The sequence below is a fragment of the Gigantopelta aegis genome, chromosome 8, assembly GCF_016097555.1.
Source record: "Gigantopelta aegis isolate Gae_Host chromosome 8, Gae_host_genome, whole genome shotgun sequence".
Classification (NCBI taxonomy): domain Eukaryota; kingdom Metazoa; phylum Mollusca; class Gastropoda; order Neomphalida; family Peltospiridae; genus Gigantopelta; species Gigantopelta aegis.
The window spans coordinates 20,472,041-20,487,530 of NC_054706.1; the positions used below are offsets into that span (position 1 = coordinate 20,472,041).

The window sequence follows — 15,490 nt, forward strand, 5'->3', positions numbered from 1 at the left end:
TGAATATGAAGTGACAAATGCTACTAATAACAAAAAGACAGAAATATTTAATAAACTTTGTTTTAGATTAGAGATGTTAACAAGATGAGAACTACACATGCATACTAAAACTTCTTTTTTTATCAATTTGGTCAATGTGCTTATACATGTATGAACGAAAACTTGACTTTCAAAGTGAAATCTGACACTGCATATAACTGTTGCATCATTTGTCAGTATAAGTACGGTAATGGGAGATTTAAAAATACAAAATGCAATACGTAACTGTCACATCATTGAATGTACTGGGTATGCATTTCAGGCCTCTGAAAAGTGCGAGAACGATCGTTTCGTTCATGCGTCTAATTTAGCGTAACCTATTTTCCGTTCGCGCATTAAATTTAGGACATTATTTACATGGACATAACGGCTTACACAAAAAGAAAATGGGTTACCTGAATTTTTTTTGTTTGCAAAACCGATAAATGGTTTACGCAAATATTCAATTTTCAGAGGCTTGTTCATGAATGCCAGTGCTAAACAATATGGTAACATTTAAAAAAAAAAATTCAGCTAAAGAAGAGTTGAAATGGGTCTATCTTCATGGAAGACAATGTTTGACATTTGTGATAAACATAAAATGTGGTTTTCAAAATCAGTATCAATTAATCAGAAATTTTACCAGATAGGTACATGTAGGTAGGTAAGTAACTAGTTTAATGTGCTCATATATAGGGTTTCAAATTATTTACATGTGTATGTACTATTGTTTTACAATCAACATTGGGGGCCATCCATAAAGTACATGTATGTACAACATGTATGTCCAGTGGGGAGTGGGAGTGGGTGTGTGGGGGGTAGACATCATTTGCAAATCACACAAATGGCAGCATGGTTTGCTGACATGCATTCCTAAAAACATACCAGTGTTGTATAAAAAAATAATTAATAATAATCAGTTTAAAAATGAAGTTTAAATTGCTTCTGTCAAAAATGTTTTCCAAGATGAATATACCCTCAGCTCAGTTTTACTACCAGGTGACTAAGCTTACAGGGGTTGAAATAAAGCCATCCCGACTGATTTTTCCCAATTAACATCATCACGGGTTAGGAGATTTTGTTTTGCATCCAGTAGTCGGACCAGTAGTTATTTTACGTTTATATTCACACATCAGTTTGACGCAATTATATTTGATTCTGTAGATTTTGATTGGGGCCGGCAGAATTTGTAGCTTACCGGACAAAATATCAGGCAGGGATATCAGCAAATTTCAACAATTGTTTCATTGACAATTTTTTTTATTTAATATATGTATGCCAACTCTGAACCACCCAGTCCCAAAAGTTTGAGCCCATATTTTTCAAGCTATTTTAGTGCTACGATCATTATAAAACTGTTGGGGGCTATGATGTGTGTCATAGTGACATCATATATGTAGCTTACAACCGGTTTACAATGTCATAGCGCTAAGATAGTTTTAAAAATAGGTGGCTTAATGTGGTTTCTGTTTACAGTGCAACCATATTAATTCCCCCTCTCCGTCCTACCGAACCCTCCCCTCCATAAAATGTGTAGTGCAATATATTTTGACAAGAGTCTGATGTACAACCTTGACCAAAATAAAGAAGGTAGGCTACTTTTTTCCCATCATGTAGATGGATGTACATGTACAAGCACGCACAAACAGACACACACACATGGATGGGTTTGAAAAAAAATAGTGCAAGTAAATCAGGATAATTTTCAGGTCACTGAATTGATGCAGTACACCACTGTTAAATTAATTTATTAGAACAGATATAATTAATTATATACATGTATTTTGGGAAGTTTTAGCATAGAGATTTGCAATTTTTAGTGCCACTTTCTTTTGGGAAGAGCCATACATGTATTTTGGGATCCGTAGAATTAATGTCTGGATAAATCCCTGGTCACTCACTCACTCACTCATTCTCACACATACACACACTACCTTGCACTACACTACACACACACTACACACATAAAACCTCGCACTACACACACACGCACACACATACATGCACACACACTATATCACGCTACACCACACACGCACACAAATAGAGAGAAAAATATATATACACCTTGAAAGTAATTAAGCATCACCTGAACTGTATTACAAACCAAACAGGCATTTATAGAAGTACATGTAATTTCCCATACAAAGTTTAAACCAGATATTGGGAGTCTTTACATACCGTATTATATATAATTACTGGGTATTTACCGAGATGGCATGAATTACTGTGATTCCATCTCCATTGTTAAGTACGGTACCACACATTTTCATGCATATTTACGGTTTTTGTATTTTTCTCTATAGATGACATTAAATGTTGATGTAACGAGTGTCACTTACTGTCAGTCATTTTTACCATCCTCTGTATAAACAGAACATTAATTTCAGTGTTTTCAAAATTGTATCCACAAAATGTTTACAATTTACTTGCGTAGTATAAGTCACACGGGCCAAACTAAGTGATGCTTAATGAATTTCCACGTGTATACTATAAATGAGAATAAAAAACAAACATTGTACATGTATATAATAATTATACACATACATAAAGAAGATGTTTGTATTTTTAATTTTCAAAAAAATGGATTAAATGTACAAACATTATTTACATGTACAACAATATGTGAACACAATATATTTACATTTGTACAGTGTGCGGAGTATGTGTACAATACATATGAACGTTATTAAACACCATATTTACATTACACTATTTATAGCTCGTCTATAATACTGTAGTACAAATGCAAAAAATATTTTTAACGACATGCACCATACATGTATATCACATATGATATTATATACATATTTACAATACGTACATCAGGCTTTGACAATCAATGTGTACAATGTTAGCTGACCATTCTGTATATTTTAATAAAGGTTTCATCCACTGTTCTGTAATATAAAATTATGTTTGATAAGGGCTAAACCAACCATTATGTAAGTATGCCTGCATGATAAGGGTTTAGGCCACAATTCCATGACTTATGGGCTTTAAAAAATTATTCTATAACATGTTTGATAAGGGCTAAACCAACCATTATGTAAGTATGCCTGCATGATAACGGTTTAGGCCACAATTCCATGACTTATGGGCTTTAGATAATTATTCTATAACATGTTTGATAAGGGCTAAACCAACCATTATGTAAGTATGCCTGCATGATAACGGTTTAGGCCACAATTCCATGACTTATGGGCTTTAGATAATTATTCTATAACATGTTTGATAAGGGCTAAACCAACCATTATGTAAGTATGCCTGCATGATAACGGTTTAGTCAAACATTCTTTAGTCGCAGATCAAATGACATTGGACAATAAAAATCTTTAAAAAAGTGAGGGGTGGTTATTGTGAGTTTTTCATCAGCACAGCACTAAAATCTGGGATTCCTCAACAATTTCCAGGTTTTTCATCTCCGTAATAAACACGTGCGTAGCAACCATTTTGATCATTTGGCACAAATGTCCTCATTAAAAATCTTCTTGATCGATGATATTTGTATACATATATACCAGTCTTGAAGCATTACAGGTTTTTAATCTCAGTAATATACACATGCTTAGCAACCATTTTACTCATTTTTCACAAATGTCTTTAAAAATTATCTTGTTGATGAATGCTGTATATTACACCAGTCTTGTAAAATTACAAGATTTGAGAGATCACTGTTGCCAACAGCTAGTGATCATTTTACTTTGCAATTCAACAGTTCTTGTGTGATAACTGTGATCAGTGATATTGTTGTCTGCCTGGCCGTAATGGTAAAGTAGGGGCATTGTCCATTCTCTCATTTCGGGCCCTGAAAACTCGCACAGACTCTTTTCGGCTCTGTAAGACAAAAATTAAAATTACACTGATTATTTATTTCCAATTTCAAAAACCAACCAAACAAAAAAATAAATACAGTAAAATAAAATAAAATAATATAAAATAATAAGATAAAATAAGATAAGATAAGATAAAATAAAATAACAATAACAATAACAATAACAACAATAATAACAATAATAAACTTTTAAACATCATTATGAGATAAAATTCTTCCAAGTCAATTTAATTCCAACGATTTAACAGATTTTTGCGAAAAGGATATTTAAAAAAAAAAATATCTTTTATATAAAATTAATTGTCAAAAATATGGGTTTTTTTATTTTAAATAACATTTAATTGTTAAAAATATGTTGTTGTTTTTAAAATAAAAACTAATTGTGGAAAATACATGTACTGTATGGTTATACATGCATACACAGTGAACATGCCTAGATCTCTATTATAATAGTATTATAAGCTGCCATAATGACTTTAAAGAGGCTGTATCAAAGTTTTATAATGGAAAACCTTACATATTAATTTTTATTTTGAGATGTAAATATTATGTGTTGAACAACGAATCTATAACTTACTTTAATCAAATAATTTTATATAAAAGCAGAACAAAAGAAAATTTCAGAGTGCCCTACAGGTAACCATGAATATGACTGATATCACATTTATGTTTTTCACCCATTATTCTGTTAAGATTAAGATATGGCGTACTATTTTCATAGACATCTGTTTCATTCTATTTTTACCCAGAATTCTTGACAATGCTACTGTTTATGCCTGTTTGTAGTATATTACAGTTCCAATATTGTCGTGTTAATTATACATGTTTATGCAAATATTACATGTCAGATTAATTTGTAATTATTTATCACAGATAAATGAAATATAGCAAAACAGTCACTTGCAAGTATGATGATGGAACCTTAAACAGACCAATATAACAATATTCATTGGCATCTAATATTAGTGATCGATCCCACTGGGCTATTTCTCATTCCAGCCAGTGCTCCACAACTGGTTTAACAAAGGCTGTGGTATGTACTATCCTGTCTGTGGGATGGTGCATATAAATTATGATTTCAAACTTCATGAGATGAGATCTAAATCATATTTGGCAAAAAACATAAAATTTTCTATTTATTATGTAACTTTTAGCAATTTACCTTTATTTTAAAATGCCAGCAGCAAAATAGTTCTGGCTTTCTTACAGTGAAGATAACACTTTCTACAGTGACAATAACACATTTTAGAGCGAAATAGTGAAATTTTCACTCTAAAATGTGTTATCGTCACTGAGTGACTGATAACACTTTTACACTTAGATTTCACTAAATGTTATATAATAAAAAAATTTACTTAATGTAATAAAATAAATAATAATAAAATCTGTCTATATAAAATAATAAATTAAGAATTAGAGAATATCCTTGAGTAACCGTAAACCGGCATATTAACGGGAAATGGTTTCTGCACATTGTAATGTACAATCGAATTGATAAAATAATGTTTTACCATGTTCAGTTTACTACTGAAATCAACCAAATAAACAAATGTTTTTATATCGCTGTCAGTTTTTGTTGTGAAGAGATTAATGAGTGAATAAAAATACATCAGCCATTTTGGTGTCAAACTACGGTAAATTGTGAAGAGATTAAATGCATGCTGTTGTCTAGTGCGGACTTCACCAAAACTCTTATGCAATGAATCAGCGAAGCTCATGAGACTGACAATGTCACTGTTGTAAAAAGTGTTGCTATTTAGGTTTGTTTGATATTACACATCATTTAATATAGTGCTACAGTGAAAAAGTACTTGTGTATACATTTCCTTCGGTATAATTTGTTTTGTCTACTTGTCTGTTTCTCATTTGTGCACTTTGTTTTTGACAGTATTCTAATATTCATGCTGGTGCAAATTCCATAAAAACAAGTCACATGTAAATAGATTGGTTTTTGGAATAACCTGGTTCAGATATAAATTATTCAAGTTCTAAAAACCCCCCACCCCAAAACCAGAATGAAATTTTAGAGATACCAATACTGGAAGCATGGAACTGATTTATATTTACAGTCAAACCTGTCTATAAAGGCCATTTTAGTATCTACAAAACATGCCTGTTATAAGGAGGTGGCCTTTTTATAGAAGCATATACATGCATTTGTCATACATGCATTTGCGTGCAGATGTAATATACCTGGTGTGCCCATTATAGACAAGTTGGTTTACAAGGTGTCCTTTATATCTGGTTCGACTGTAACATATAAAGACTTTAATAAAAGAAAACACGACTTTTCTTTTATAAAACAGCATGGTAACAAATATTGCAAAATGTTACATACTTTTAAAACAAATAAAATTCAATTAATTATTTAAGACTAAAAATTGTATTTAGTAAGCTATAAAATTCACAGTGAATCAAAATAGGACATAATATGATTTTCAGATTTACAAACAGATAACAATATCAGTAAGGCAAAAATAAATTATTAGTGGAAAGTGGACCCTACCCAGAAACAAGAGTACCGGTGAGATACATGATATGCCCACCAGGAGTTTGATGGAAAACCATATCTATATTAATGAATATGTTACTGGGATGATTCAATTCTAATTATATGAAATTTTTGCAACAGGATAATTGAACAGTTTGTTTTGAACCAACCACCATCCCATGTGTGGTTTGATGGTCCTGTATACATCTGTTTGCAAGATGTGATCTGGACGAGGATTTACTGTTATGTGCAGTAGACCATGAAAAGTAGGTCACCGTGACCTAGTAATAGTACGCAACACACCACCATCCCAAGTTGTTCCTACATGTGAGGTTTGATAGTCCTGAATGCAAGATATGATCTGAACAAGGATTTACTGTTATGTGCAGTAGACCGTGAAAAGTAGGTCACAGTGACCTAGTAATAGTATGCGACACACCACCATTGCAAGTTGTTCCTACATGTGAGGTTTGATGGTCCTGTATGCAAGATATGGTCTGAACAAGAAAAAGTTAACAAACGGACAGACGGATGGACAACACCAAACCATAATACGACCCATAGATAAAATGGGCCCACCCTAATGAGTTAACGAAAGAAGAGCACATACATAATATTTAAAGGTGAATATAGTATATTTACCCCCCCACCCTCCAAACATACCATACCTAATATTTTTTGGCATGTTCCCCAAAACACACACGTTTAAAGGCTTAATACACAATGTTTATTCTTAGAAAGTTTTTAGGGATTAATTTTAGCCACTAGTTAATATAGGTAACCTTTGGTTTAATTTCGATTTATCCCATCTGTTGCCATATGCTATACTATGAATGTAAAACACACACAACACATTAATTTATCATCAGACCCTCTGATAGTTTCCCATTCCAACCAGTGATTCACTGTGTACATGAATGGTCATGGTATGTGTTGACCTGTCTGTATTTGAAATTATATTAAAAAAGATCCCTTGTTATTAAACAAAATGAGTAGCTTATATATGGTAAATTTCCAGTAAATTTCCCTAATGATTCCTTGCTACAAAAAAAGAGTAGCTTATATGGTAAGTTCCCAGTAAATTTCCCCAATGATTCTTTGCTATAGAAAAAGAGTAGCTTATGTGTTAAGTTCCCAGTAAATTTCCCTAATGATTCCTTGCTACAGAAAAAGAGTAGCTGATGTGGTAAGTTCCCAGTAAATTGCTCGACATGTGATATCTACCAGTATTTCTTACTCACAACACAATAATTTAAGGTATTTTTGTATTTGTTTTATAGTCAAACAAACATTCCTTTTTTTAACACCAAAATAAAGTTACACCAACAGAAGCACTCACCAATGCAGGAGGCTTAAGCATAGCCTTTCCACCTTGTTTCTTGTGATAACCCTACAATATGGAAGAAAATAATGATGATATGATATTCATGATCATAATTAACATTATGAAGACGACAATACAGCAGAATCTCACTGGGTCGAACTCGGAAGGGTCGTATACACTGCAACCTTGAACCAAAAACGTAGTCCCAAGTTACACTTACATAATATTGACTGAATGGTTAGGTTGAACTACCCGATGGGTTGAACACTTTCTCAAGCACCGACGGTGTTCGAGCCAACGGGATTCAACTGTATTATATTAAAAAAAGCAAAGCGGCTGGTAACCCATGTACAGGTTACCACAAAATACAGACCCATTACTACACATTTATCCAGTTTACATTTCCCAATATTATTACTATAAATCCCTTCACAGATACCCTGATACTTTATTCATATCGAGGACGGGACTAGCCCAGTAATAAAGCGTTCACTTGATGCGTGGTCGGTCCAGGATCGATCCCCGTTAGTGGACCCATTGTGCTATTTCTCGTTCCAGCCAGTGCTCCACAACTGGTTTACAAAGGCCGTGGTATGTACTATCCTGTCTGTGGGATAGTGGATATAAAATATTCCTTGCTGCTAATCAATAAGAGTAGCCTATGAAGTGGCGACAGCGGGTTTCCTCTCTCAATATCTGTGTGGTCCTTAACCATATGTCTGACGCCATATAACCATAAATAAAATATGTTGAGTGCATCGTTAAATAAAACATTTTCTTCATTCTTTCATTCATATCACTGTTCACATAGTACTGACACTTGTATGTGTTTCTTATAAATGGAATAACACACAACTGATTCAAGTAAGTACTGTTTTCGATTTTTTTTTTTTTGATATGTGGTAACCTGAACAAGTGTTTTTCACTTATTTCGATGTTTGCAATTATGAATAATTATGACTGCTGCTGGTTCTCTGAATCAGTTTTGATGCTGATAAAAAAATATATTCCAATACTTTAAAAAATTGAACTTTATAATCAGTGAAAGGCAAATTTTTTGTATTTATGATGCCTATAGTTCATTTATTGCAAACAATAAACAAAATAAAAACTTCAACCATTATAGCAGTTTAATAACAATGTTTGTAAATCGTCATGTTTTAATTAACCTAAACTGATAAATGTGACAAATTATTCAGTGGAGACAAGTAACCCATTCAACCTAAGGGGCATACTGGGCAATTTCTCTTTCTAGCCAGAGCTCCACAACTGGTGTAACAAAGGGTTTGGTATGTACTATCCTGTCTCTGGGATAGTGCATATAAAAGGTCCCTTGCTGCTGGTAAAAAAGAATCCATATGTCCAACGCTAAATAACCTCAAATAGAAATGTGTTATTCCTAAAATTTGATTATGCCTAATGTTTTTAAGTTTTATAAGGACTTATTTGCCTGATGTTTTTACGTTTTATAAGTACTTAATATGTGCTTGATGTTCTTACGTTTTATAATTAGCATTTAATATGTGCTTGATGTTTTTACGTTTTATAAGCACTTAATATGTGTCTGATGTTTTTACGTTTTATAATTAGCACTTAATATGTGCTTGATGTTTTTAAGTTTTATAAGTACTTATGTGTCTGATGTTTTATAAGCACTGATGTGCTTTATGTTTTTAAGTTTATAAGCACTTATGTGCCTGATGTTTTTAACTTTATAAGCACTTATGTGCCTTATGTTTTTAAGTTTTATAAGCACTTATATGCCTGATGTTTTTAAGTTTATAAGCACTTATGTGCCTGATGTTTTTAAGTTTATAAGCACACAGCCTGGTATTTTTAAGACAAGGAAATCTTACTGGACTGTGGGTGGATGAGACCACATCTCTGTCATCATCGTCGCTATAGCTACCACTGTCTCTCTCCAGTTCTATTGGCTGCCCAGCAGTGTCAGAGTGTTTACCTGAAATAACAATGTCAAATCTGTATACAGGGCAGGTGGTCTAAGGTATGTGTTTCGGGGATCATCTCACCCTCCAACTTTAGCAAATTTTCTTTTTGTTAAACATTTTCTGGGACATGATTTGACTACCCTCCAAGGAAAGTTAGCTAAACACAATCTACAATGGTTCTTAATATAGACATTATTCACTGTGCTTATCTGAATTAATTTAGGTGTACTGAAAGAGTACGTTTTTGAGTATCAATATCCATTGTAAATAGGTGGTTGTTATATATACAACCATGCATCTTTATTTTGGAGAACCATGTACCTTTATTTAGGAGAACTGTGTACCTTTATTTTGAAGAACTATACCTTTATTTTAGAGGACCATGTATCCAAGATACCATGTATCTTTTATTTTAGATGAGCTTTTAACTTTACTTTAAATGACCATGAACCTTTATTTTCAAGGACCATGAACCTTTATTTTAGAGAACCATGTACCTTTATTTTAGAGAACCATGTACCTTTATTTTAGAGAATCATAATACCTTTATTTTAGAGAACCATGTACCTTTATTTTAGAGAACCATGTACCTTTATTTTAGAGAATCATAATACCTTTATTTTAGAGAATCTTTATTTTAGAGAATCATAATACCTTTATTTTAGAGAATCATAATACCTTTATTTTAGAGAACCATGTACCTTTATTTTAGAGAACCATGTACCTTTATTTTAGAGAATCATAATACCTTTATTTTAGAGAATCATAATACCTTTATTTTAGAGAACCATGTACCTTTATTTTAGAGAACCATGTACCTTTATTTTAGAGAATCATAATACCTTTATTTTAGAGAATCATAATACCTTTATTTTAGAGAACCATGTACCTTTATTTTGGAGAATCATGTACCTTTATTTTGGAGAACCATGTACCTTTATTTTGGAGAACCATGTACCTTTATTTTAGAGAATCATAATACCTTTATTTTAGAGAACCATGTACTTTTATTTTGGAGAATCATAATACCTTTATTTTGAAGAACCATGTATCTTTATCTTTGGGGACCATGTACCTTTATTTTAGAGAATCATGTACCTTTATTATAGAGGACCATGTACCTTTATTTTGGAGAACCATGACCATTATTTTGAAAAACCATAATACCTTTATTTTAGAGAACCATGTACCTTTATTTTAGAGAATCATGTACCTTTATTTTAGAGAACCATGTACCTTTATTTTGGAGAATCATATACCTTTATTTTAGAGAACCATGTATCTTTATTTTAGAGAACCAGGTACCTTTATTTTAGAGGACCATGTACCTTTATTTTGAAGAACCATGTACCTTTATTTTAGAGAACCATGTATCTTTATTTTAGAGAACCAGGTACCTTTATTTTAGAGAACCAGGTACCTTTATTTTAGAGAACCAGGTACCTTTATTTTAGAGAACAATGACCTTTATTTTGGAGAACCATGTACCTTTATTTTGAAGAACCATGTACCTTTATTTTAGAGAACCATGACCATTATTTTGAAAAACCATGTACCTTTATTTTAGAGAACCATGTATCTTTATTTTAGAGAACCATGACCATTATTTTGGAGAACCATGACCATTATTTTGAAAAACCATAATACCTTTATTTTAGAGAACCATGTACCTTTATTTTAGAGAATCATGTACCTTTATTTTAGAGAACCATGTACCTTTATTTTGGAGAATCATGTACCTTTATTTTGGAGAACCATGTACCTTTATTTTAGAGGACCATGTACCTTTATTTTAGAGGACCATGTACCTTTATTTTGAAGAACCATGTACCTTTATTTTAGAGAACCATGACCTTTATTTTGGAGAACCATGTATCTTTATTTTAGAGAACCATGTACCTTTATTTTAGAGAACCATGTACCTTTATTTTAGAGAATCATAATACCTTTATTTTAGAGAATCATAATACCTTTATTTTAGAGAACCATGTACCTTTATTTTAGAGAACCATGTACCTTTATTTTAGAGAATCATAATACCTTTATTTTAGAGAACCATGTACCTTTATTTTAGAGAACCATGTACCTTTATTTTAGAGAATCATAATACCTTTATTTTAGAGAATCATAATACCTTTATTTTAGAGAACCATGTACCTTTATTTTGGAGAATCATGTACCTTTATTTTGGAGAACCATGTACCTTTATTTTGGAGAACCATGTACCTTTATTTTAGAGAATCATAATACCTTTATTTTAGAGAACCATGTACCTTTATTTTGGAGAATCATAATACCTTTATTTTGGAGAACCATGTACCTTTATTTTAGAGAACCATGTACCTTTATTTTGGAGAATCATAATACCTTTATTTTGAAGAACCATGTATCTTTATTTTAGAGAACCATGTACCTTTATTTTGGAGAATCATAATACCTTTATTTTGAAGAACCATGTATCTTTATTTTAGAGAACCATGTACCTTTATTTTGGAGAATCATAATACCTTTATTTTGAAGAACCATGTATCTTTATTTTAGAGAACCATCATGACCATTATTTTAGAGAACCATGACCTTTATTTTGAAGAACCATGTATCTTTATCTTTGGGGACCATGTACCTTTATTTTAGAGAATCATGTACCTTTATTATAGAGGACCATGTACCTTTATTTTGGAGAACCATGACCATTATTTTGAAAAACCATAATACCTTTATTTTAGAGAACCATGTACCTTTATTTTAGAGAATCATGTACCTTTATTTTAGAGAACCATGTACCTTTATTTTGGAGAATCATGTACCTTTATTTTAGAGAACCATGTATCTTTATTTTAGAGAACCAGGTACCTTTATTTTAGAGGACGATGTACCTTTATTTTGAAGAACCATGTACCTTTATTTTAGAGAACCATGTATCTTTATTTTAGAGAACCAGGTACCTTTATTTTAGAGAACCAGGTACCTTTATTTTAGAGAACCATGTACCTTTATTTTGGAGAATCATAATACCTTTATTTTGAAGAACCATGTATCTTTATTTTAGAGAACCATGTACCTTTATTTTGGAGAATCATAATACCTTTATTTTGAAGAACCATGTATCTTTATTTTAGAGAACCATCATGACCATTATTTTAGAGAACCATGACCTTTATTTTGAAGAACCATGTATCTTTATCTTTGGGGACCATGTACCTTTATTTTAGAGAATCATGTACCTTTATTATAGAGGACCATGTACCTTTATTTTGGAGAACCATGACCATTATTTTGAAAAACCATAATACCTTTATTTTAGAGAACCATGTACCTTTATTTTAGAGAATCATGTACCTTTATTTTAGAGAACCATGTACCTTTATTTTGGAGAATCATGTACCTTTATTTTAGAGAACCATGTATCTTTATTTTAGAGAACCAGGTACCTTTATTTTAGAGGACCATGTACCTTTATTTTGAAGAACCATGTACCTTTATTTTAGAGAACCATGTACCTTTATTTTAGAGAACCAGGTACCTTTATTTTAGAGAACCAGGTACCTTTATTTTAGAGAACCAGGTACCTTTATTTTAGAGAACAATGACCTTTATTTTGGAGAACCATGTACCTTTATTTTGAAGAACCATGTACCTTTATTTTAGAGAACCATGACCATTATTTTGAAAACCCATGACCATTATTTTGAAAAACCATGTACCTTTATTTTAGAGAACCATGTATCTTTATTTTAGAGAACCATGTACCTTTATTTTAGAGAACCATGTACCTTTATTTTGGAGAACCATGTACCTTTATTTTAGAGAACCATGTATCTTTATTTTAGAGAACCATGACCTTTATTTTAGAGAACCATGTACCTTTATTTTAGAGAACCATGTACCTTTATTTTAGAGAACCATGTACCTTTATTTTAGAGAACCATGTACCTTTATTTTAGAGAACCATGTACCTTTATTTTGGAGAACCATGTACCTTTATTTTAGAGGACCATGTACCTTTATTTTAGAGGACCATGTACCTTTATTTTGAAGAACCATGTACCTTTATTTTAGAGAACCAACCAGGAGAACCTTTATTTTAGAGAACCATGTACCTTTATTTTAGAGAACCATTTTAGAGTACCTTTATTTTAGAGAACCATGTACCTTTATTTTTAGAGACCATGTACCTTTATTTTAGAGAACCATGTACCTTTATTTTGAAGAACCATGTACCTTTATTTTAGAGAACAATGACCATGAACCATGACCTTTATTTTGGAGAACCATGTATCTTTATTTTAGAGAACCATGTACCTTTATTTTAGAGAACCATGTACCTTTATTTTAGAGAACCATGTACCTTTATTTTAGAGGACCATGACCTTTATTTTGGAGAACCATGTACCTTTATTTTAGAGAACCAGGTACCTTTATTTTAGAGAACAATGACCTTTATTTTAGAGAACCATGTACCTTTATTTTAGAGGACCATGTATCTTTATTTTAGAGAACCAGGTACCTTTATTTTAGAGAACAATGACCTTTATTTTAGAGGACCATGTACCTTTATTTTGAAGAACCATGTACTTTTATTTTAGAGGACCATGTACCTTTATTTTAGAGAACCAGGTACCTTTATTTTAGAGAACAATGACCTTTATTTTGAAGAACCATGTACCTTTATTTTGGAGAACCATGTACCTTTATTTTGGAGAACCATGTACCTTTACTTTTATTTTGGAGAACCTTTATTTTGACCACCTTTATTTAGAGAACAATGGAGAACCATTTTGAACCATGTACCTTTATTTTGGGAGAATTATACCTTTATTTTAGAGGACTATGTATCCAAGATACCATGTATCTTTTATTTTAGATGAGCTTATAACTTTACTTTAAATGACCATGTACCTTTATTTTCAAGGACCATGTATCTTTACTTAGAAGATAGTACTGTTTAAATATAATTTAATTTAAGAAAAAAATAAACTGTCTTACGTCCAGTGTTCACATTCTTGTTCAGTTGTTTTGATTTGGTTTTCTGCAACAAATAAAAAGCGAAATTATTAATTTTCAATATTGAAACTTGATACAGTTAAAAAGTTTGTTTTGTTTAACAACACCACCAGAGCACATTGATTTATCAATCATCGGCTATAGGATGTCAAACATTTGGTAATTTTTGACATGTAGGAAACCTGTTACATTTTTTTCATTAGTAGCAAGGAATCTTATTATGCACTTTCCTAGACAAACCAGCATATATCATGGCCTTATTGATATATGAGTCGTGGTGCACTGAATGGGATGGGAAAAACACAGAGAGTGGTTCCACTGAGGAGTTCGATCTTAATAGGGGGCCTACAGTTAATAAGAGAAAAACCCTGACTCCAACATAACACTTTACTCTGGCAGTTACCTCCCCAAAATATGTTCCTAAAGAGCCATGTTATGTCTTAAGATGTCAGAATGTTTTTGTGGAGGTAAGAATGGAAATGTTGAGAGACTGCATGCCAAACTGATGACATCCTTTGTACAATACTATATTTTGTCATATATACTCATGGAAAGAAATAAGGAAACACATCGAATTGTACACCAAATTTAATTCACTACTAGCATAGTAATGTCTGCATTTCATACCAAGTTGTAATGTGGAATTGAATGTCTGTAGTGTTGAATGTGCTTCCTATATGTTCCCAGTCAACTTCTGACAATATCAATTGATTTTTGATGCAGTCATTATTTCTTGTTGCTATCTGTGTGATCCTTTATTTCTTTCCATCAGTATATCATATTATCAATAAAGAATTTCAAAACTTTCATTTAAGTTCTAAGATTAAATTTAAAACCACAAGTCTTTGTCTTAAACCGTCCACTTTAAA

General features: G+C 31.9%; 1 protein-coding gene across 7 annotated transcripts in view; it reads right to left on the minus strand.

Annotated features, from left to right (window-relative positions):
- Window positions 1-2,541: 2,541 nt before the first annotated feature.
- LOC121380196 overlaps window positions 2,542-15,490 on the minus strand; it is a 74,661-nt gene continuing 61,712 nt past the window's right edge. For 6 of the 7 annotated variants that reach the window (XM_041509006.1, XM_041509010.1, XM_041509008.1 and 3 more), the window contains 4 exons: window positions 14,604-14,646; window positions 9,525-9,628; window positions 7,684-7,734; window positions 2,542-3,855 (listed from right to left, as the gene is read on the minus strand). In XM_041509006.1, the coding sequence (XP_041364940.1) occupies window positions 3,757-3,855; window positions 7,684-7,734; window positions 9,525-9,628; window positions 14,604-14,646 (297 nt within the window). In that variant the 3' untranslated portion in view covers window positions 2,542-3,756. Of the gene's footprint in view, window positions 3,856-6,046; window positions 6,104-7,683; window positions 7,735-9,524; window positions 9,629-14,603; window positions 14,647-15,490 lie in introns of all 7 variants that reach the window. The other variant, XM_041509007.1, reaches the window with a different exon arrangement.